Source organism: Vidua chalybeata, chromosome 2 (assembly GCF_026979565.1).
Source record: "Vidua chalybeata isolate OUT-0048 chromosome 2, bVidCha1 merged haplotype, whole genome shotgun sequence".
NCBI classification, from domain to species: domain Eukaryota; kingdom Metazoa; phylum Chordata; class Aves; order Passeriformes; family Viduidae; genus Vidua; species Vidua chalybeata.
Genome location: NC_071531.1, coordinates 72158612 through 72181293, shown reverse-complemented (window position 1 = coordinate 72181293; position 22682 = coordinate 72158612). Strand labels below are relative to the sequence as shown.

Below are 22682 nucleotides of genomic sequence, written 5' to 3'. Positions count from 1 at the left end.
TTTGTGACTGTCTTCTGAACCTGCTCCAACAGGTCCACATTCTTCTTTTATTGGGACCCCAGAGCTGCAAATGGTATTAGGGTCGTCAGTATAAGTGAGGGGTTTAGTGTATTTCTTTTGAAATTATACAAATGAAAGAAAGAGGAGGTTGGACAGGATGATCCCCTGGGGTCCTTTCCAACCTGACAGATTCTGTGCAACAGAAAGAGGCTCAATAAAAAATGAAGGAAAAAAGCATGATCTCTCCTGGGAGTGCTGTGTCTCATAAAATAATAGAATCATCTAGGTTGGAAGAGACCTTGGCAACAGAGTTCAGCCCCTCCAGGCAGACTGTCTTGTATTTTGCTGTATGCCAGAGATTTCTTCCCAGTTCCAGTAAGCAGAGTGTTCACTCATTTTTATTCTTTATTAAATTGTATGCTAATAGGTATAATCTCTAAGTACCTAAATACCTAAATAAGAAATGCAAAATTCATTGTGCCTATATTCAGTAAGGAGCCACTAATTAAATATTTTTGAGGTATAGGGTTTAAGAGAGTTGCTTAGTAGAATTGTGAGTGACTGGGAGACATACTGTGAAAACTAGGTGTGCCTATTTTCTACCCCAGGTTGTGATAGGATGGATAACATGTTTGTATTTTACATTTTGATCAAACAGGATTGTAGTTAAAGTGTATGAACTGCAAGTTTCCCGCCTTCTGAATTCAGAGGCACCACTGTACTACTTCTTGTGCATCTGTCAAATAGAGTTAATAGTCCAAAATAACATATTGATGGTAAAATATATAATGACTTATTTTCTAAATTGAATCAGACTGTTTCTCAGTAATCCCTGCAACAATCCTTTAATTTCTGTAAGAACTATGTACAGTCTTCATTATGCTTGTGGGTTGGGGGTGATGGACAACACTATGATACAGCTGATAATGTAACAGAAATAAGTAGAAATTAAATGTTCCATATATGCCTAGTTTGGGGTAAACGTTGAGTATGGCAGCTAGGATGAAAACCAGTCTTACATGATTTAAAAACAAACAAACAAAAACCATCAATAAAATCCCAAAAGAAAACAACAAAAAAGCAACTTTTTTTTATGTGGCTGCATTAAGGTATTTTCTTTCTTTTGTGCATTATACCAGCACAAATATAATTTTTGTCTTTAGTTATGAATCCATGTGTTTTTTATAGTTTTCAGTGATGCCTAGCAAGGCACTGTTTAGCATTTTCCCCAGAACAGCAGCCTTCTTTGTTTATTCCAAGTTAATTCCGTAGACTTACTGTATAAGAATGTTTTGTATTCTTTATGGTTTTCTTTAACTTATTATGCAGCACTAATGAAATAAAATATCTTGATATTACTCTATTGTATGTAACAGCATCAAGATAGAAATGTTTAATGAAAGAGTATCATGTATACAAGAAGATTAGAGCAAGATAAAGCTACTTGTATTTCACAAAAGGAAAAAAAAAAAAAGGATGTTATTACAAGTTGTAGTCTTATTAGGTTGGATCTATCTGTTCATACAGTCTTCTAAAGTCATTTTCCAGGGAGGTTATCTGGAAATGAACCCGCAGTGCATGGCTGGTTTCTGAGGATGTGCCTCTGGAACTCTTTGATCTCCTTTGGTGTCTATCTAGTTTTGCAGTTCAGGATTTTATTCAAGATCAGTCATATTTGGTGCTTGGTTTTTCTCTGAGTAAAATGGGTTTTTTTCTCTTCAATATGGATGTTGGTATTGGTAAATGCTTTTTTTCAACACAAATTACCTAATTGGTCTTTATTTGATATATGATTGATTATATATTCTTCCACTTCTTTCAGTCACATCTGTGGATCTGGATCTTTCTGGGCATCAGGGTAGCTAATACTTATTTCTGAGGGAGGATAAGAGCATTGTTTTGTAAAATCAATGCCTGTCCACAATGCTTTCAACTTTTGGTGCAAAAGAGCATCAAGCAGGCAAACAGTAAGAATGAATAGCACAAAGCAGAAATGAGTTGGCTAATCTCTCAGTGTTAACACTGAAAGAATGAAACTTGCCAACACACCACAGCGATGAGGTGCAGGAGAATTTACAAAATAGATCCATGATGATTGTGTCTGAATGTAGAATTTGTGAGAGTAGGCTACCAGGAGACCAGGAGTTACAGTGTCCTCAAGGACTAAAACAGTAAAAGATCTGTTGCAACCTGATGTAGGATATCACACTGGAATTTTCAACAGAAGTTGGATTTTCTTGTGATGTGCTACATCAAGCGGTCCAAGACTTGTAATTTCTGCTATGCTGTCTGCAGACCTGGCTATTAAAGGAGCAGTCAGTATGAGGAAGACTTCACAGATGCCAATGCCAGAAGAAACCAGCTTCAAGCCTTCCTATTGGGTGTGTGAACTTCTTTGAGCTCATAAAGGCAGATGGAGATTCCTAGAGCATCTTGCAGGATCCATTGTTCCTCATTTCTGAAACCCATCCAAAAGACAGCAGTGAAGATACTGAACCCTGCTATGAGCAGTATTTTCACTTCCAAGTCTTTGTGAACACACTGTAAATGAACTTTCTGCTCTCCAAATGGGAATTTGTTCAAGGAGGGAGGGACAGACATCTGCAGAGCCCAAGTGTTGCGTACATGCAGAATCATCCTGTAATTAAACACAGGGAATGATCATTGGAGCAATAAAGCCTAAATAAGACAAAGAACAATCTTGTACCAGAGGTTATTGCTCTATGTTCAAAATCCAATTTTTTTACAGTTGTATTTGATGAATTGCTGTCACTGCTCCTCTATGGCTCCTGCCCAATAGCCTCCAGCACTGATGATACCCACTGCTAGAATGAACATGATTGCCTGCCAAATGTCTGTCCAGCTTCTTGAAAAATAGATAGATAAAGTCCAATTTTTTGAGCAAATCTACAAGAATAGTAATCTCTTCACAGTGATCCCAGTCACAGGCATATCTGCTGTCTCTGGATACTGTGACATCTTCCCCAAAGGTTAAAAACCCTTGACTATTATTTCTTTTCCATGCTGTGGGACCACTTCTTGCTTTTAAAAAGTTTGTATTTCCAGAGTGGCTTGGCATACTTCTTACACAGCAAGCCCTAGCCAGAAAGAAAAGGGCCCCATCCACTGATAATTACGGAGTTATCAGCATCTCCCCAGGAGAGGAGGGAGTCTTCTACCTTCTGTAGATCAAATCTTCCCCTTCCCCATGGCTACAGCCCAGGCTGTGACACTGAATAGCTATCTGGTGGCTCACTGTGGTGGTGAGCCCTCATGACCATGGACCCCTTCTGGGGCTTGGAATCACCTGTGGGAGTTGGTGAACTCCCTCAAATAGAAGTTTCAGCCTGGGTTAGGGGTTTTGGTCTCTCCCCTGTGTGTTTCCAGCATGCATTATTTTCTGTTTTCTCATAATATGTGTTAGGATATGTGTTAAGTGAGATACTGTTTATATGGAGAGCAGGAAATAAAATCCTCAAACACTGAAAGAGAGTACCTGGAGCAAACATATGCAGGCACTTGCTGGAGCTATGTCTCCAAGTAGGAGAAAGCAGAATGCAAAATGCATGTCATCGTCAGTAGGCTGAGGAGGTGTAGTTAACTGAGACTAAGAGAGTCAGAGGAACATGATGTTACATGATCTATTTTGTTTCACTGCAGACTTTCTTTCAGGTACCTAGATTTTATCCAAATTAAGATGGATCCTTTAAATATGTGGATTTCCCCTGTCTCTCTGAACATTAAAGATGAAATAGTACAAAAACATGTAAATAGAGCCCACATCTATACAAACAAAATTCTTTAATGGTCGCTTCAGTGAGTAAGCCTGTTTTCTGATCCTTAAGAGATCATTGCTTGTTTTGATGTGCTTACTCTGAGATTTAAAAAAAAAATATATATCACAGGCTCTAGAATGCATCTGCCAAGTTGGTTGTTTTGAGCTAGGATTTCCCCCAAAGCAGTGTGTGTGCTGACTGTAGTATCATGCTACCAGCACTCCTCTATTCCATGTCTGAGATGGTCACTATATTCCAGGGTGCTTGCGAAGCAGTGCTCTGTTCTGCAAATGCATGAAATGGCAGGTGTGTGTGTTTGTAACATCTGTCTTTATGAGCACCCAGGGTGAACGTCCTGTTCTCGATCTCTTCTGTGGAATTGTATTGGACATATGTCCCATGAATGTTCATGAAGGTTTACAGAGTTGTGAGAGTGTGTGTTGTCATGCTCATTTCAGGCATTAGTAATTGCAAAGTGGATAGACTTGAGGATAAAAATACTGGAGATAGTTACTGGATTTGGAGTGCTTCAGTGATCAGGAGTATGACATTACCTTTTCTCAGCAATTAGCACTCTGAGTGCCTGTGGACCTCTTAGATTAGAGTCCTTAAAGCTTCTGACAATTCAGCACATTTTCTGAAGCAAGAAGAGCCAGAAAAAGGAATGCCACACTGATCTCTTAAAACTTGGATTTAACTTTTCTGACTAGTATCTGATAGAAAGTCTGTAACAAAACCAAATGTTGAGCCCATGGCTTTGGAATTGCTTCCCACAAAAGTTCATCTGCAGCTGTTTGCAACAGAATTTGAAGGTTGTTTCCAGTTCTTGCATGTGTTCTGGTTTGTAGGAAAAGTGACTGAGAACTGGGCTAAGTGATATTTACATGCTCTGCCAAGAGCTCCTTTGTTAGCAGTCCATAAGAGATTTGTAGGGTATGCAGGAGTGGCCCCATCTTAGAGTAACTAAGCGTTGGTTCTCTGGTATGAGCAGCATTTGTCTGAGGAGAGAGTGCACAAATGACCCATTGACTGCTTGCTTTTTTCATGAAGTGAAGCTCCACAAATCATTAAAACTTGTGGTGTGAATGGCAGTTGGAAATAAAATATTGCTGCTAGTAGTACTGCATGGAATGACAATAAGTCCAGAGGTGGATAGAGAGTATCTTGTTGCACAGTGTACACGGCTGTGCTTGAGGAACAGTGTCAAGTAAGAAAAACAAACTGAATATTATTCTAATGTTTCTTGTGTGATAGCAGCAGGAAGACACTTACACCATTATGACAAAGTGTTCTTGTCTGCTGCTGATTTATTAATACAATAAAAATGGTAGCTTATTTTATTTTTGTTGAACTAAGTTATTTATGGTATTTGCAATATAAAAAAAAAGATTAATAGTTTACTGTGTTTACCTTTGCCAGCTTTAGATATAAAGCAGTTCATTTACATGACTGTCTTTTTCATCTTTTTACACACCATCAAAATGACATATCTTTCTGGGCAAAATAGTAATATCATTTTTGTGGATAAATCCAGCCTCAAATCTCATTTAAAATAAGAGCACGAGGGATGTTAAGTACCTGATACTCTATTAACAGATAATCAAACTAATCTTTTCCAGGAATCTGATAGGCAGCATCTCCTCTGTTCAGGAAAACTCATTAGTCAAATTATGTTATATGTGTCAATGGATATCCCCAACAACCAACCTAAGTATGTAAAATATAGGCCTTCAATAAGTAAGACACTACTGTATGTACTGGTTTCACAGGATTCTTGGATGTACCGATGAAATTACCTAAATTAAAGCTTTAAGGCTTATCTAACTTAAATTTTCAAAGGGTGAAAATCTCAGAAGAGTTAACAGCATTGTGTACATCCTGTTCAATGAAGATGAGATTTGAGCTTGTTGCCAGGAGATGAGCTGCTTATTCATAAGTAGCTGTGACAGCTCACTGGTCTCTTTACAGGACACAGCCTGAAAAAAACCCACTATTTTTCTCTGACTTTTAAAGCGTTGTCTCATATTGGGCGTTGCCACTGCTCACTGCAGTGCAGATTGCAGTGCTTGTGCAGTTTCTGTTTACCAGGCTTGTAGTAAACATTTTCTTGACTGGCAAAGGACACTTAACCCAGTTTATTGTTGCATCTTGGTGCTGCACAACACCTGAAGCAGAGAAAACTGACTTCATTGTGGATTTGTTTCTTCCACTCTGATTGGAAATAGGTTTTTTCTGTTACTCTAATATACTTAAAACAGTGGCAATAAAGGACAATCTGATTTAGCACTAGAAAATAGAATAACTGTGCAGTGATAGCCACTCTTAAAACTCATTCTTTGACTATGTTCCTGTGAAGGGCTGTAAAAACTAAGAAGGAATAGATAATTGGTAACTATTCTTCACGTGTCATGCATCTCCTCTTGACCAGGTCTGTTAGTTTTTCTCCCTCTTCATTAGTTTAAGAAACATACTGATGCTGATGGGCACCAGTGACAGCAAGCACAGTATCCTTCCTGTTGTTTTTCCAGACATTCATTTATTGGCATTACTCTTGACACAGTAACACATTAGTTTCTACCATGGAGTCTTCCTGTTCTTTCCTCCTGACAGTTTTCACACTTTGTCTGATCCAGAAAGGAAGTATGGCATTGTCTTTTGTCAACTGAAAACACAGTTCTTCCAGCAGGATATTTTTCACTTTGAAACAGAACTAAAATACAACTCTGCACATGATACTACTTCAAAATTGAGCATCTTTGGCTAGCTTTGCCTTTTGGAACTTGTTCTCATTCAGTACTAACTCTTATGTTTTTGTCTTGAAAAGGAATTTGCATGCTAGCTGAGAACAGATATGGTGAGAGAAAAATAAATGCCAGGAATGCTACAATAGCTGCTAAGCAAACTAGAATCTAGGAAAAAATATTAACATAAAAGTATGTTGCCTCTGATGATGTGTGCACCTACCACATGATAAAGATGGTGACCTCTTCTTATCTGTTAAGAATCAAGAGGATGCTGTCTGCAGTAACATTCTGTTACCATTTATGAATTGGAAAATCAAGAAACAAATTTTCAAAGGAATGACCAAGAAGGTCTCTAGCCTTCCAACTCAGCATATTCTGTGATTCCGTGATTTTTTTTTTTTTCAATTCAAAACACAAGATTGAAGATAAGCACCTATATCAAAATAAGGCAACTGTGGGCATTTTAAGAAAAGGTTTTTAAAGGTGACCTAGGTAATTGTGAGCCAGATAGTCTGATTTCACTTCTTCTGCCCATCAGAAATTTATATAATGGAAAATAAGAGATGATCAGTACAGTCGTGATTTAACAATAAAAGTCTTAACTTAAGAATTTATATCTGACTGTAGGTTTGCTCTTGTTGAGATGGTAAATAAGTAGAAAACTCCTGAGAAATTTAATTAAATGTTCAACTAGGCCTGTGTAAATTAAATCCATTTTAGTGTTGCCAAAGGTGTAGGTGCAGACTGGCAGTTACAAGAAAAATGAACAACTCATGCTGAACAGACCAACATGGGGACAGAATAAGGGATTGTATTTTGAGTAGCTCTGGCTTTGGAAGAGTATGTGAAACTCAAAAAAGGCAAGCTGCTCAGCTTGAACCTATGGTATGAAATCCTGTGGCAAAAGACCTATGAGCATTTGGGTTTATAAATAGGAACTTCAAATATGAGGAGGAATTTATTTCTGTTGAAGTCATTAATAAGACTTAAAAGACTGCTGTTGGTATGCTGCAAGCTTCTTGGTAATGATGTTCTTAGAAGGATTTGTAGAAGCAGTAGAAAGTTGTGAAAAGTTAGAGGACTGGTAGTTGTGCCTCCTGGACACATGAATAGTCAGGATGTGGTACAGGACACAGTCCAGATATCTCTCCGAAGGGAATCTTCCACTAAATTACTGCTTATTGATGTAACACTTACTCTTTATTTTATGCAGATGATCAGATTGTTGCTCTTGAACCTTTTTATTTTCATTTGTGTGGCATAAAAGAGCAACATTCTTATCTTATAGTTCTGGTCCTGAGAACTATAAATTATGCTGCAGGAGTCTGGATATTTATCTCACCATTTTGTCAAAACAAATGTCTGGTTTTTCAAGTGCCTTGCAGAATTTATGCAACTATGAAGATTCAGTGCTTACTAATTCATTGCTCATAGGTTTTGCTTGCCAACTAATTTTCTGTCACAACTCAGTCAGTATACATATATATAAAGTGTAGCTAAGCTACATATCTGTTGATTGGGGAAAACAAGCCAGTTAATAAAAAAGAAAAAAACAAACAAAAAAACCCCACAAAAAACCCACAAAAAACCAAACAAAAAAACCAACCAAACAAATAAAAAAACCCCAAAAAACCCCCAAAAACAACAACCAAACACTATTTACTTTAATCAGGTGCAATATAATGTGCTTTGCATCTATCATTGTGTCAGGGATATGTTTTTGAAGATGTAAAAGCTGTGTGATTTTTACTTATTTTTTTTTTCCCTAGACTATGATTTTTGCATTGTAATCTGTCACTTTATACCAGTGGGAGAAGGGAGGCTGTGTGTATAATGACTGCACATAGTGCAAAACAATATGTAATTTAGTGTCTGTTTAACTTTTCTTTGTAAAGGCAAATACAGTCTAAAAGGAACTGAGTCATTTCTGACAAAGACTAAAGGGGAAATCACGATAAATTTAAAATGCAAAGCTTGGCAGCACATTCAAGAGAAATGGGAGACAGAGGAATAACTGAGAAAGAAAGTAGAAATTGAGACAATCTAAGCATAGAACTGAAAGACAAAAAAGAAAAATGTATGGGAAATATATTTCATGGCATAGACAAATATGAGAAATAAAGGAGATACTTGTCCTGAATAGAGAAGGTGCTAGGAAAAGGTGTTACCAAAAAGAAAACCAGTGTCAAGAGACATTAATAATCACAGGAAGCAGATAACATCTATTGCACAAAAATGGTTCTAATAAAACTTGTTAGCTTAGTACAAACCTCTTAATTATTTTATTTCAGAACCATTTCTTAAGGTTTCTAACACAGATTTTTCTTCTTAAAAACCACAGAGTGACTGAATCATCAGTTGGGCTGCGTACTTCAGGCACATAATGCAGTCTGTAACTCAACTGAGAACAGCTGGTAGTACCAAAATACCAAAGATCATTGATTAATAGAAAAAAAAACCAAAACACTCCAAGATTCGTTGATACCATTTGCTTTGCCTGGATGTGTTTGGCTACAAAGGCATGTTGAAAGACTGATATATTAGAGTCAGTTCTAGATCCTAGGAATATGTTTTGGAGATGAGAAATGAGCTGATGTTTTTCCCCTGTCAGACTCCCCAAGATGTTTCTCATAATCCTGTTCCTTACAGCTGTACTTTTGGCAGTCCATCTGTTTTATGTCTTACCTTCTTTAGATCTCCATTCGTTCCCTGTCTTTCCTCTTGATGCCTTTGTTTCTCCCCTTCACTGTCTATTTATGCTTCCTTCTTTTACCAACTTCTCCCTGACACTTCACCTTGTAGGAGGTGGGGGACTGGAAGCCCTGTCCTTTACCACTTCTGCTTTCCCACTGGCAAAGCTCCATGGTGGTCTTCTGTCCTTTGATGGCTCTTTTCTTCCATTTCCTGGTGGCCATTCAGGTTAATTTTCCTCCTTTCTGTTTCTCCATTCCCTTTCTCCACAGTTTAAATTAGTCTTTCTCTGTGCCAGCTACCAGTGGGGGAACATTTAAGCCAGAAGCCAGGCATTGTCCATGGTGTCACATCTGGTTCCCTCTGCTACTGTTGCCACTCCCACAGAAAGAGGAGATAATGCTTAGGCATGAGTGATTGTGGTTGGTGTGTTGTGCAAATTCAAGATTGTTGCTTTTAGTTCAGGGACCATTTTTTTACAAAGGTAACTAAACTGGCAGGTTAATACTGCTTGTGCAGGTAAACTTAGAGTGAAGAAGCCAGAGATATGAAAAGCAGGAAAGATGAAGCACAGAAATTGCCTACTACTCTAATAATAATAGCAGAAGAGAAAATTAACTCAAGACTGCCATGGTTTCTGGCTCAGTTAGATGGGATGTGAAGCAGTGTGCTACATCTTCTGGAATTATCAGATTTAGGAGGCATTTATATGCCAGATTTTAATCACATTTTTTTTTGAATTTTAAGTCATCTGTGATGTTGACGGACTGGTGTAAAGTGCCTTGGATTCGAAGGCCCTTTAAAAATTGAGAACATGTAGCATTTCTACTCAGAAATGCATGAAACTTGTGCCAAGGAAGCTAATACAGCTATTGAAGTAAATGGAAATGATGCAGTTTAATTGAAGTATTATTAGCCAGTGCCAGGTAGTTCAAATATGATTAGCTGGTTGTCCAGTACATGCCAAATTTTTATGTTCAGATCTTCTAAAGCAAAAATGTTGAATATTTCTAATAAGCTAATATATGCACAGACTTTCTCATATAGATTTTTCAAAAATATCAGTAGTGTGAAACCAATGAATATTTCATTACATCCTGAGATGCCTCAGTCAGCAGTAACTGGATTCCTCATGTCTCTTGTCCAGGAAACCAGCTTTGGAAAACTTTTGAAGAAGATAAAGATAGTATCACTTAAGAATTCTGTTTGCAAATCTTTCCCTGCTGATGGTAGAGAAACACCAGATTATTTATCTTTTATCTAAGAAGCAGCATTTGAGTATATAATTGCTAATTTGTAAAATGTAAATAGGGGAAGTTGTAGTCAACCAGACAATATGTCTTATCTGCAATTAACTGATGGAGCTGGAGTATTTTTGTGTGTTTATTTTTCAGCTCATTTGTAGACTGTAGCGGAACAATATGATCAGATAGGTATTTTAATGTTTTTCAGTACAACTCTTAACTTAGGAACGACCACTAGGATAGTTCTCCTAGATTGTTATGATCAGATAATTTCTTCCCATCTCTTTTGATAGTCTTTGTCCCTGTATTCATTATTCCAAAAAATCATGAGCTGTATTTTCATGTCAAAACAGTGTAGAGCCTCTAGGAAAGAAGAAGCTTGGATGTGTGAATGGACCTCTCCAGTCCTCTGGGCTTTATTGAGCTTTTAGTTTCAGAGGTAAAGTGCAGAGCACGGTTGCAGCTTTTACCTTGGAAGTAATACCCTGTGATACCCTGCATTAGAAAAGTTTTACAAACTTGATCTCTGGATCCTTAAGCGGAGAAACTAAGGAGAGCCAAGCTTGTGTAGCCATGAAGTTTAGGTTAGGTGTTTTATTACCTAATTACATGTGTCATCTGAAACTGGACAGCCTTCTTTGCTTTTCCTACTGTTCTTTAAAATTGTCAGCAAAAGTGTATCTTTCAGGGAGGAATCTGGTGTGACTTTCTTAAATAAAAGTGTTTGTAGAAGTCTTGTTTGTGATTTTACTGGATAAAGAAAATGTCAACCTAGTCTACATGTTCTGAAAACTAGGGGAGTTTCTTTTTTCCACAAAGAAGGAACATTCCATGAAGCATTTATTGCCTTGTGAAATGAGCAAATAATCAAGTTATGTAATATTTATGGCTTAAGTACTATCTGCTTTATTCTGTTGCTCTTGAGAGACCAGAATTCTCATAGCACAGGAGTATTTTGTGGCAGCAGATGTAACCAGATGTAACCAGACTTCCATGACACTGAATTTGGCAGTGTTTTAAAATTCTGGAGACTGTTAGAATTAAGCAGAGTTTCTTTCCCTTTGCCTGTGTAAACTGCCAGCGTGTAACAGCTGAATGCCTTGCACAGGGGTAGTAGCTTTGCCACCAGAGGTTTAAGTGGGTGTCATTGGGCATCAAAGCTAATGCTCAAGATGTGTGTGATGGCATTGCCCCTTATTATTCCTACCTTCAAAAAGGGGAAGCAGGAGGGTCCAGGGAACTACAGCCTGGCCAGTCTTACCTCTATCCCTGAAAAGATGATGGAGCAACTAATTTAGAAAACTCTTCCCCAGAGCAACAAGGTGATTGGGGAACTCATGTTTAACTGACCTTGATGACCTACGATGAACTGACTTTATTTCATAAGATCCTCATGAAGAAGCTGGTGAAGTGGGGGCTGGATGAGCGGATAGTGAGGTGGATTGAAAACTGTCTGAGCAGACAAGTTCAGAGGGTGATAATAAGCTGTGCAAAATATAGTTTGAGGACAGTAACTGGTGGTGTACCCGAGGTCCAATCCTGTTCAATGTTTTCAGGAATGATCTGGATGATGAAAAAGGTGGTACTCTCAGCAAATTTGCTGATGACACCAAACCAGGGAAAGCAACTGATACTCAGAGGAACCTCAGTAGGATGGAGATATAAGCTTGACAGGAGCATCATTCAGTTCAGTGAGGGCAAGGGCAAAGTCCCACCTGGGGAGGAACAAACCCATGTACCATTATCTGTGAGGACCACCCAGGTCTGCAGAAAAGTGGTGGACACCAAGTTGACCATGTGCAGCAATATGCCCTTGCAGTAAAAAAAGCGAATGGTATCCTGGCATGCATTAGAAAATACTCCAGCAGGTCAAGGGAGGTAGTTCTTAGCCTTTGCTGTATCCAGTTCTAGGCTCCATAGTACAAGAGACATGAACATACTGGAGAGAGTCCAGCAAAGGACTGACAAAGATAGTTAAAGGACTGGATTTTCTCTCATTTGAGGGAATGCTGAAAGAGCTGGGACTGTTCAGCCTGGAGAAAAAAAGGCTCAGGAGAGATCCCATCATTGTGTGCAAATATCTGAAGGGAGGAAGTAAAGAAAGTAAAGCAAATGGTCATTATAGCCATTTTAAGTTGTCACCATAGTCCAGATTCAAGTTGATTCTTGTTTTTTTAACTCTGATCTTAGACTGCTGGGATGGGTTTAGGTTTTTCATTTCCACATAGATTTTCTTCTGTCACAAAATAATATAAATTCATAGAGCATTCCCTTTGCAGAATAAGTCTTCTCTTGTTTAAAGATTTTCAGTCTTTTAGAAATGCTAAGCATTGTTCATCAAGTACTTTGGTAATCATTGCAGCTCACCAAGGAGAGCAATAGTACCTCAGCTATGGCTTTGTCTTTACAGTATCTACAAATTCTCCCTCCTTGAACATCTGCTACAGCTCAAGAAATCTACAGTGCTGATGAGGTGCTGTTGAATTTATGTATTTCTACATCATTTCACCTCTGTAGGTAGTGTAGTGTGTAACTGCCTTGCTAAATTTCACATGAACATGATTTGCATTCTCCAGGATCAAGTCTAGATGTGGCATACCTCTTCAATCATCACTAACAAACATCTATGAAATATACCTCAAGTGTTCTCCCACTCTCATTTCATACTGTGATAGCTGAAATGTTACCAGAATCTTACTGCATCTCCCTCATCTCACAAGATGACTTTATAATTACATCCATGAAAATTACTAGAAGCAGATGTGTAAAGAGGGAGCTGTTTCTCCATTTCTCAGCAGCAAGATGGCCCCCACTAGCAGGGGAGAATGCCCTAGGAACAGTGTAAAACTTAGAAGTCCCCAAACTTTACAGAGGCAAAGTATGTTGGAAGTTAAGAGCTCTTCATCTAGGATATTAGAGCTGTTTATCTGGCATGCAGACATCTTTTTCCTATGCAGTAAGACTTAGGTATAAGCAGTCATCAAACCCGCAATGCTTATTAAGCTACTTCTGGTTTTCTTAATTTGTTTTTTTTTGGTGATAATGCTGCTTGATTTTCACCATGAGCCTTTACTCATGCAGAGAGTCCTCTCTAAGAAGTTGACCTTTAAATGAGTGTTTAGCCACCAAAAGGCAGTGAGGAGCTGACTGCTGCAGATTAAACTCTGAAGGTAGAAAGATAACTATTCTTGATTGGGCCAAGGAATACCACATAGTTTCCTCAAGGTTCTGAGTCTGGTATTGCTCTGGTTTTTCAGTCTACATTTAGTAATTAGATAGGTCTCCCCCATCATCTTCATCGTTAGTGTTCAAAGGAAATGTGTTCAGGATTTGATACCAATATAGTAGTACTGGTGGTGAACCAAGTGCTAAATTTCTGTGAACTTGTGCAGTATGTCTGTTTTGTCTGATGTTCTTTTTCAATGATCCAGGACTATCAAGCCTACAGATCCAGCCACATTGCATGGCCATAGATTCTCACTAGTTAATAACCATCAGATTACAGAGAAGTCTGGCATTTATTACTTTTTAATAAGAATAATTCAAAGGCTGCTCTGTGCACATAAATGAAAGAGATTCCTTATTTGTAGAAAACATCTATCATCGCTCTCAAAGTTAGGAACAGAGGCCATTTGGTGCTGTTTGCCATTCACAGTGCTGGAAGGGAACACCTAACAGCAGTATTAGCATAATACATGAGAGCTGCAGCCATGCATCTAGGCAGTCACTGGATACATCAATAGGGCTTTTGAAGAATCATTGAAATCTTTAAGGCCCTTTTCTGCAGAATGTTTTAATGGCCTTGCTTGGATTAATCGGCTCAGGAGCAAGCTTTCATATTGTGGGGTGGGTGGCAGGTTTGATATGTTAAGCATCAATTTAATGGATGAAAAATTTTCAGGCCCTCACAGCTGGTCTGCTGTACATACTAGTTTGTAAATACTGATTGCTGTTTTCATCTTAATGAGGGATCCACTTATCCGATTTGGGGTTTAGATTTTGCTTTTTCTGCCAATTTTCACTCTCCTTCCAGCTGTAAACAGCTTGATTTGTTTTTCAAAGGGGGAAAAATTCTTCCATTGGTTTACAGTATTTGCAGAAAGAAGTGTTAGGCTAGTAAAGGCCATGTAAATTGATGGCTTTAATATGTTACATTTTGCCATGTAAAATGGAGACACTTTTCCAAGTCTACAATGACTTCTAAAACTTTTCTGAAGAATGTCCATATTTTGGGAGTGGACAGAACAGCTACCTTGGGATTGATATCCATTTACCTAGAACGGTATTTTTGGATCTTCAAAGCAGGATGTCTTGCTGCTGCTGTTATGGTATCTTTAAGAAGATTCTGATCAGTTCTTTACTTGTAGCTTTGTGCTAACATAGAAACTTGGGCATAGATGGTCTCCATTATCCATGAAAGGTGCTGTGTGTGTCAACAGAGTAGATACCATACCTGAGAGGCAAAGCATTTTAATCTTACATGTACAGAATGTGCACAAGCCATCTCATACTTGGAAACTGTGGTGGGTTGACCCTGGCTGGATGCAAGGTACCCACCAAAATTGCTCTGCCACTCCCCTCCTCAGCTGGACAGGGGAGAGACAAAAAAAAATGCAATGAAAGACTCATGGGTCAAGGTAAGGACAGGGGGAGATTACTTGCCAAGTACTGTCATGGGCAAAACAGACTGGACTAGGGGTATTAATTGATAATGAGAAATAAAAATTAAATCTTAAAACCTTACCCCCACCCTCTCTTCTTCACAGGCTCAATTTCACTAACGATTAGTTAGTGACTACCTTCTCCCCCACAGCAGCACAGGGGATCAGGGAATGGGGTTGCATCAGGTGTTATCTCTGCCCCTCCTTCCTCTTCAGGGGGAGGACTCCTCACACTCTCCCCTGCTCCACCATGGGGTCCCTCCTACAGGAGACAGCCTTCCATGAACTTCTCCAACATGAGTTCTTTCCACAAGCCAAAGTTTTTCACAAACTGCTCCAGTGAGTGTCCCCCACGAGGCTGTCAGTCCCACCAGCAAACCTGCTCCAGCATGGGCTCCTCTCTGCACAGGGCCACAGGTCTGCCAGGATCCTGCTCCAGTGTAGGCTTCCTACAGGGTCACAGCCTCCTTTGGGGATCCACCTGCTCTGATTTGGGGCTCCTTCATGAGCTGCAGTTGGATCTCTGCTCTCCCATGGACCTCTAAGGTCTGTAGCAGAATCTCTTCTCTGATGCCTGGAGCACCTCCTTTCCCTCCTGCTCTGACCTTGGTGTCTGCAGGGTTGATTCCATGACAAATTCTCACTCCTCTGGCTGCAGTTGCTGTTCTGTGGTTGGTTTTTTTACCCCATTCTTAACTATGTTATTGCAGAGGCTCTACCACCACCACTGATGGGCTCAGCCTAAACCCATGGTTAGTCTGTTTTAGAGCCAGCTGATGTTGGCTCAGCCAGACATGGGGAAACTTCTGGCAGCTTCTCACAGAAGCCGCCCTTGTGGCCCCCCACTACCAAAACCTTGCCGTGCAAACAACATGCTGGAAGACTGGTAAGGCAGCTGAGTGATTCTCAGCTGAGTTATTTTTCTGTTCCTTGGCAAAGTTAAATCATCTAATTCTTTGTATGTGTTGTACAGAGAGTTTTTAAAAGCTGTAGTGATGACTTTGCAGCAATTGCAGTCATGCTGCATTAGTAATTATTCTTATCATCAGGTTTTTCCTAATAACTGACTTACTTTTCCTTGGTCCATTTTGGTGTTATTTTCTGTTCTCCATGTCCATGGAAAAAATATTATTTCCTTTTACTTGTGTTAGCCTTTTATATACTGAAAAGTCATTATCTTGTCCTCTCTTGAACATCTTATGTCTAGACTAAATAACCCCAATTCTTCTGCTGTTTCCTAATGAGCTCTATTTTAAGGCAGCCATTCATTTTTTGTTCTCTTCTGTTCTTCTTGCCTATGTATTTTTTGAAATGCATTGCCTGTCAACAGGGAACCGCCAGGGCTGAAATAGAATCTATGAATTCAACTCAGTTTAAAAAAAATTAAAGTAAAAATATTACATGATAAGTAACTGTGTTGTCTGATACCAGCACATTATTTATAAGCTAGAGCCTGAGGCTTTTACTGTTGTTCTTATGGTAAATTTGAAACTTGCTAAAGAAGGCACTTTAATGAGCGCAGCAGAACTCTCTGGACACATCCGCAGTTTCCCATAAATGATACCTCACTCACCACTGCTTGCTACATTTCTTTTCCCTCCCTCTCTCCAAAAATGCTCTTGTGGTCACTTGGCTCTGATAAAATCCTGTGCAGCTGTCTCCCAGTTCTTACTCCAGCCTGCATAGGTAACCACTGTGCCAAGCACTCAGTGGTTTTTTTATGCAGAAGTAGTGGCAAGATTGGACTGAAATGACAGTAATAGAAAGTAAAGGCATGCCTTCAACCAGTTTTTTGTTTCTGTACATTTGGTTTTGGATGAGAGGCGTCTAGAGAGGGAGTGTTGTACCCTTCTGATGCTATCAGTGGTGCTCAAGAGTCCTCAGCCCAATAGAGGTGACAGGAAAGTGTCTTTAATTGCAGCCAGTTTGGGCAGGTACTGCTAACAGCATGGTTGTCTGAATTAGCAATTCCTGCTGGTGCTCTCATGTGGAAATGGCTCTGTGATTGCCTTGCTTTAACTGTCTTGTCCAGACTCATGCACATTTAGATCAGCTCAACCTTTACTTCATACACTCTAGCTAAAAACTCCTTCCTCAGGTACCATACATTTCAAACTGATTAAAAGCTGGATAGCAATGTAAATAGTTAGCCATTAAGAATATTCTTGAGCAAGGATGTTTCTAAGGATGTTCTTCCACTGAATATTCTTACCCTAATGTTTCATTATCTTTTATTAATGAACAATATGATAGTGCATAGCACTTTCAGAGGGTGCAAGATACAAAAGCTAAAGATAAACAAATTCATGTTACAAATGTCTTTCCAAACTATTTACCATTTCACTGGAAGTCATCATTCTGTTCTTGATTAGGTATTGAAGCTTGCCTGCACTGTTGGGGGAGCCCCCCCAGATGACTCCCAGTAGATAGTTCTGTCTGGTCTTTACCCATCTGCTACTTAAAATTCTAAAAGTTCAACATGAATTTTTGACACTTATTTATAGATTCAAATGAGGTAATTCTTATGCAACTGGGCCAAGACTGAGGTTTTAGTTCTCTTAAGGGTTTCTTTTTTTCCCAGTTACCATAGATTCCACCTCTATTATACCTCTTCCTTATGCCTTCCTCTTCTGAATTGGTCCTGTATTCAAGGTCAAAATGCTATATGAATTTTACTGCTAAATTCCTGCATGTTTTCTCAAAGACTGTCTCTTGTCAGTTTCTTTGCTAAAAATCATTCAAGCCATATTGCCTCTGTTGCTTCACAGTTCTACCAAATCATATTCTCAGGTATATCCTTTTTCAGTTTAGACATATCCCATCTTACAGTTCATATGGAGAACTTCTCTAAAAGTTCTTTATCCTGGCTCATTGCTTTCAGATTCACCTATATCTCTCCGTACTCCACTGCATCAAATAAAATTAGATGTCATCTTTAATATTTTCTTCTGGTTTATTTCATGTCTCACTAGTCATTTCCTCAAACATTAAGATATTGATTTTTTTCCCACCTTCATATGAAAAATAAGGATATTCTTGATTGCTTATTTTTCAGCTTGCTTCTCTAGTGAGCATTTCTTCAGTTTCTTCCCATAGACTTTACAAATCAACTGCTGCATTCCTTCCTAAACATTTGATTCATTTGGATTACAGATTACTGGTCAGGTAGTTGACAATAGAATTGTAGAATATCTCAAGTTAGAAGGACCTTTAAGGACTGGGGAATCCAACCCCCTGCTTCTCTCAGGATGAGCTAAAACTGAACCATGTAACTAAAGAACATCATCCACACAGTTCCTTGAGTTCTGACAGGCTTGGTGCTGTGACCAGTCTCTTAGTGAAGAACATTTTTCCTATCTGAAATTGCCCTTGTGCATCTTCATTAGATTTCTTCATGTCCCATTGCTAGTCACCAAAGAGATGATGTTTTTATACTACATCTGTGTTGCATAAGTTATTCTGGGATGTGGTAGCTCTTTTTGTAACTGGTTTGTATGGTGCATCAAACTGGTAAATAATGTTACCTTCAGGTTAAGGAGACACTTGTCCAGAAATGTAGTGAATACTGAGAGTGCATTAATTAAAATGTATGCTAGCAACTAACTGGTAAAAGCAGATTCATACCATGGGGTTATACCAAATATGCCTTTGGAAAACATGCTTGCAGGTAGGCTTAGAAGAAACTTTCTCCCAATTGCTTGTCTGTCTAATAAATGTTGGTCTCTGAGTAAGGCTATTACAGATTTATGTTCTAAAAGTAGAAATAACACTAGAAATGACTGAGATTTTGTTCTGTCAGTAATTTCTGTGAGGGATCAGACTAGAAAGGCAAGATTAGCCCTGTAATTATTTTTCATATGCATTATCAATGAAGGAAAAAGTAGAGGAAACTGCATATCTGGTTTTGCATAGACAATGTTCATAAAAGAATGGGAACTCTGTTTGCACTAATCTTATTAAAAAGAGGCTGGAAGTTCGTAAAAGCTAAAATACTTGGGTAGGAGAGTTGTGTCTTGGTTTTTAACTGAAAAATACAAGGTATGATTTAAAGGCTGTTTTAAGAAGCACTTGAATTTCCTAATACTGGTCGAGGGAGGTGGGAGGAGACCTGATATTCTTCTGTAATAGGAATCTAAGAACTGTTGCTGGGGAGCTTGGAAGGAAAGAAATCAAAATGACAAGTTTGCTTTTCATGTTCAAATCTAACTGAAAGTTACAAAGTGAACAAGTGGCAAAAAATTATAAGTTAATATGTTTTCTACAATGTAAAGCTTTTTTTCATACAAAGAGGTAGGTGGGGCAAGGAAATTTTAGTCTTTACAGTTCTTGGAGATAAATCAGACTTTGTAACTATTTGCAATTGATCCTACTATCTTAGGTTTTCAAGATCAAAGCAGTGCAGCTGGCAGGAAAACTTCTTCCAGCCTTCAACACACCTACAGGTATACCATGGGCAATGGTGAATCTGAAAAGGTAATGAGTTTTCTTTTGTGAAATGTGTTCCTTTCCCTCTCTCCACCTTAATAATGGCATATATCAGTTTTTCTTAGCAGTGGAACTGTAGAAAATGCAGACAAATTGTCATTCTTGGCATGTTAGAATCATTTTGATAGAGTTCAGCACATTCTAACTCATTGACTGCAATACATTTTCATCTTGTTTTTATTTTTATGATTCTGCAATAAGCATTCAATTTGCCATTGGACCACACTTAGCGTATTATTCTGTGTGTTGCTTTAGAGCTTAATAATTGTTTCTTTAGTCATTACAAAATCTGTTAAAAATCAAAATTGTTTGCAGGACACGGTTGAACTTACTGGGTTTTCTGTACTGTGTGAGCTGTATGTTACCTTTAGAAGATTCCTAGCATTTGAGAAGATGATGGGACTCTGAAGTTACTATTTCGTTTTACATTTTAGCTTGCTGTCTGATGTGCTGAAGTGAACTGTGTTCTGTGCAGATGAAGAGGCTCCTTTAGATGACTGTTCAGATCAGACTGAACTTAGATGGTCTGCATTGCCTCATAGAAAACAACTGCCTTTCCTAATTTATGTTGTATTGCTTGCTCAGTGCTAGGACTTATCTCAGATTTTGAGAGTGTTTTTGATGCAAGGCATTCTTTTCATTTTCACTACATCCTTAAACGGTAGCTGAATTGGGATGTATATCTAGATTGTGTGTACACTTACTCATAACTGAAATCTTTTATAAGAGGAAGTAGAAGTAATCTTCAGAAATACCTAGTTAACTACAGAAATTAAACAACTCAATCCTGAAAGGTGCTGAAAACTCCCAGATTAGATTAAACCAGAGGTAATTTAGGAGTTAGGATTAGCAAGATGGTATCACTTTGAGTGCAAAAGGTAGGAGATGCTGATTCTGCTGATTCTTTAGGCGAGCCTGAGGAACTCATATATTGTGCCATAACATCCTGTATTCCTATGTAAACACAAGATAGGGAAGCACATCCCACACAAGTAAAGGGAACACAGCAGATCAAGGTAGCAAACACTGCCACCTTCAAAACTTGACTTACGTTGATTCTTGTTCTTAAGAACATGCAGTGAATAAAGAACAACTGCAATTGAGCCCAGTGTTAAGTCATCATATTTGAGTGACTTCATGGTATTATATTATTTAAGTATAGCATTTTTTGTTGATGAGGTTACGGTATCTTTGTTCCAAAAAGATCCCACCAGCACACCAACTGATCAATCCAATCACAACTCCTGTAATCTTAAGTGTGGGTTAAAATATTGTTGTTACTTGCTTAATTGCCTGTGGTAGTTGTCCTGTGCACAGTAGTTCTGAATTTTCTGTTGTTTTCTTCCTTTCTTTATGTATATTTGTTGCAATTCAGTGGTGTTGGTCGAAACTGGGGCTGGGCTTCTGCTGGCAGCAGCATCCTTGCTGAGTTTGGTACTCTGCACATGGAATTTGTCCACCTCAGCTATTTGACAGGGGACCCTGTATATTACAACAAGGTGAGTCTCAAAAATCAATATTTTTATCATACTTCTTATAATAAATTTCATTAAAGGGAAAGTACTTTCTGTATTGAATTCTACTTCCATTCTTGGTAGCAGGTAAATATTTTCGTGCTTGTATTTCTGTTACCAAATAGATTTATTTTTCAAGTAGAAATATATGACAACACAGATTTTCTTATTTGTTTCAGAATACATTTAAAAATCATGATTTTTAAGCATGTTTATGTGAGCGTCCTTTAAAACCAAAAATGTACAAATCTGAAGAAAGCCCTCAGGAAAGCTTGTGGTTCAGATTAATAAAAATTGCTACTAAAAATGAAAGAAAAATAAAAAAGATTAGATTTAATTATGTGCAGAGGGCAGACGAACGTTGTTAGCAGTGAACCTGATTCTTGATTTAATTTAGGTCATGCACATTCGGAAGTTACTTCAAAAAATGGATCGTCCTAATGGACTTTATCCAAATTATTTGAATCCAAGAACAGGCCGGTGGGGTCAGCGTAAGTATTCTTATTTTATTAATTCCTAATTAGAAGCCTACTTCTTACTTCGTTGCTGAGTTGGAGATCAGAAAGTTTATTCTGTAGGGTACAAACAGCATTGCTTGATAACATAAAACACAGAAGGATTGCTTGAACTTGAGATATCCTGAAATGAATCTTTGCCTGTCTCTGTCTGAAGTCACAGAGCTCACTTTTTAGGGTACTTTCTGAAAACAGCTTGCTACTTAATCTGATGCCTGTCCTTATGTTTATCAGTCAATAAAATCTTCAGTAATAAAGAATAAGGCTGAAAGTATTTCCTCATTTTGATTCTGTTCCTGGTTTTGTTCTGCAAACCATCTGGTAAGTGGATTATTGCAAGGTGACGTGCATTAGTGCATGTTTGTGGTAGTTAAATTGTGTTAGGCACTGACATCTACAAACATAATTCATCTCCTTAGTGGCATGTGAAATGGCATGATGAACCTCCTTATAGATGTAAAAAAAAAAAAAAAAGCTCTGGAATGAAAAGAAAAAGTAGACATTGTTGCTGACAAGGTAAGAGGAGAGATAAAACATCAAGAGAGAGACACAAACAAGGTTCTTCTCTTGAAGTGGTTCTTTGAAAAAAAGTTGAGTGGTTTTGTGCTTTGATAGTGGCAGTGATAAAAGAGAAATTTTTTCTTCAAGGTTTTATTTCTTTTTCTTTTATAAATGCAGGTCTATTTAGGAAAAACACGCAAGATGATCTATTTCTGTCCTGTTTGACATCATTGATAGGTTTTGGGGATTTCAGTGGTTGGCTCTAAATATCCAGCAGAACATGTTCTGGCTTGCAAACTGAGAAACTGCTTCTGACTTTGAATCTGGTATGTGAGGGAGATGAATACAGCTGTCATTGCAGTCATTGTGAAATACTTGTCTAATCCCATCTTTAAAGACAAAATTCTCTCCAAAGCATCTTGTATCTTTGAGTGAATCATGACACCGTCTGAGATGGGCAAATGGATTGATGGGACAAATTCTTCTGATAAATTTAAGTTTAACAACATATTCAGAAATAAGAAAATATGCAAATACAAATACTCCGGCAT

General features: G+C 38.3%; 1 protein-coding gene across 5 annotated transcripts in view; it reads left to right on the top strand.

The window, feature by feature from the left end:
• Positions 1-22682, top strand: part of MAN1A2 (mannosidase alpha class 1A member 2) — a 134329-nt gene that overhangs the window by 66823 nt on the left and 44824 nt on the right. For all 5 annotated transcript variants that reach the window (XR_008429225.1, XM_053934634.1, XM_053934635.1 and 2 more), the window contains exons 6-8: positions 19495-19589; positions 20977-21100; positions 21513-21606. Coding sequence is in view for 4 of the 5 variants with exons in the window: in XM_053934634.1 (XP_053790609.1) it covers positions 19495-19589; positions 20977-21100; positions 21513-21606 (313 nt within the window). In the remaining variant the exon portion in view is untranslated. The remainder of the gene's footprint in view (positions 1-19494; positions 19590-20976; positions 21101-21512; positions 21607-22682) is intronic.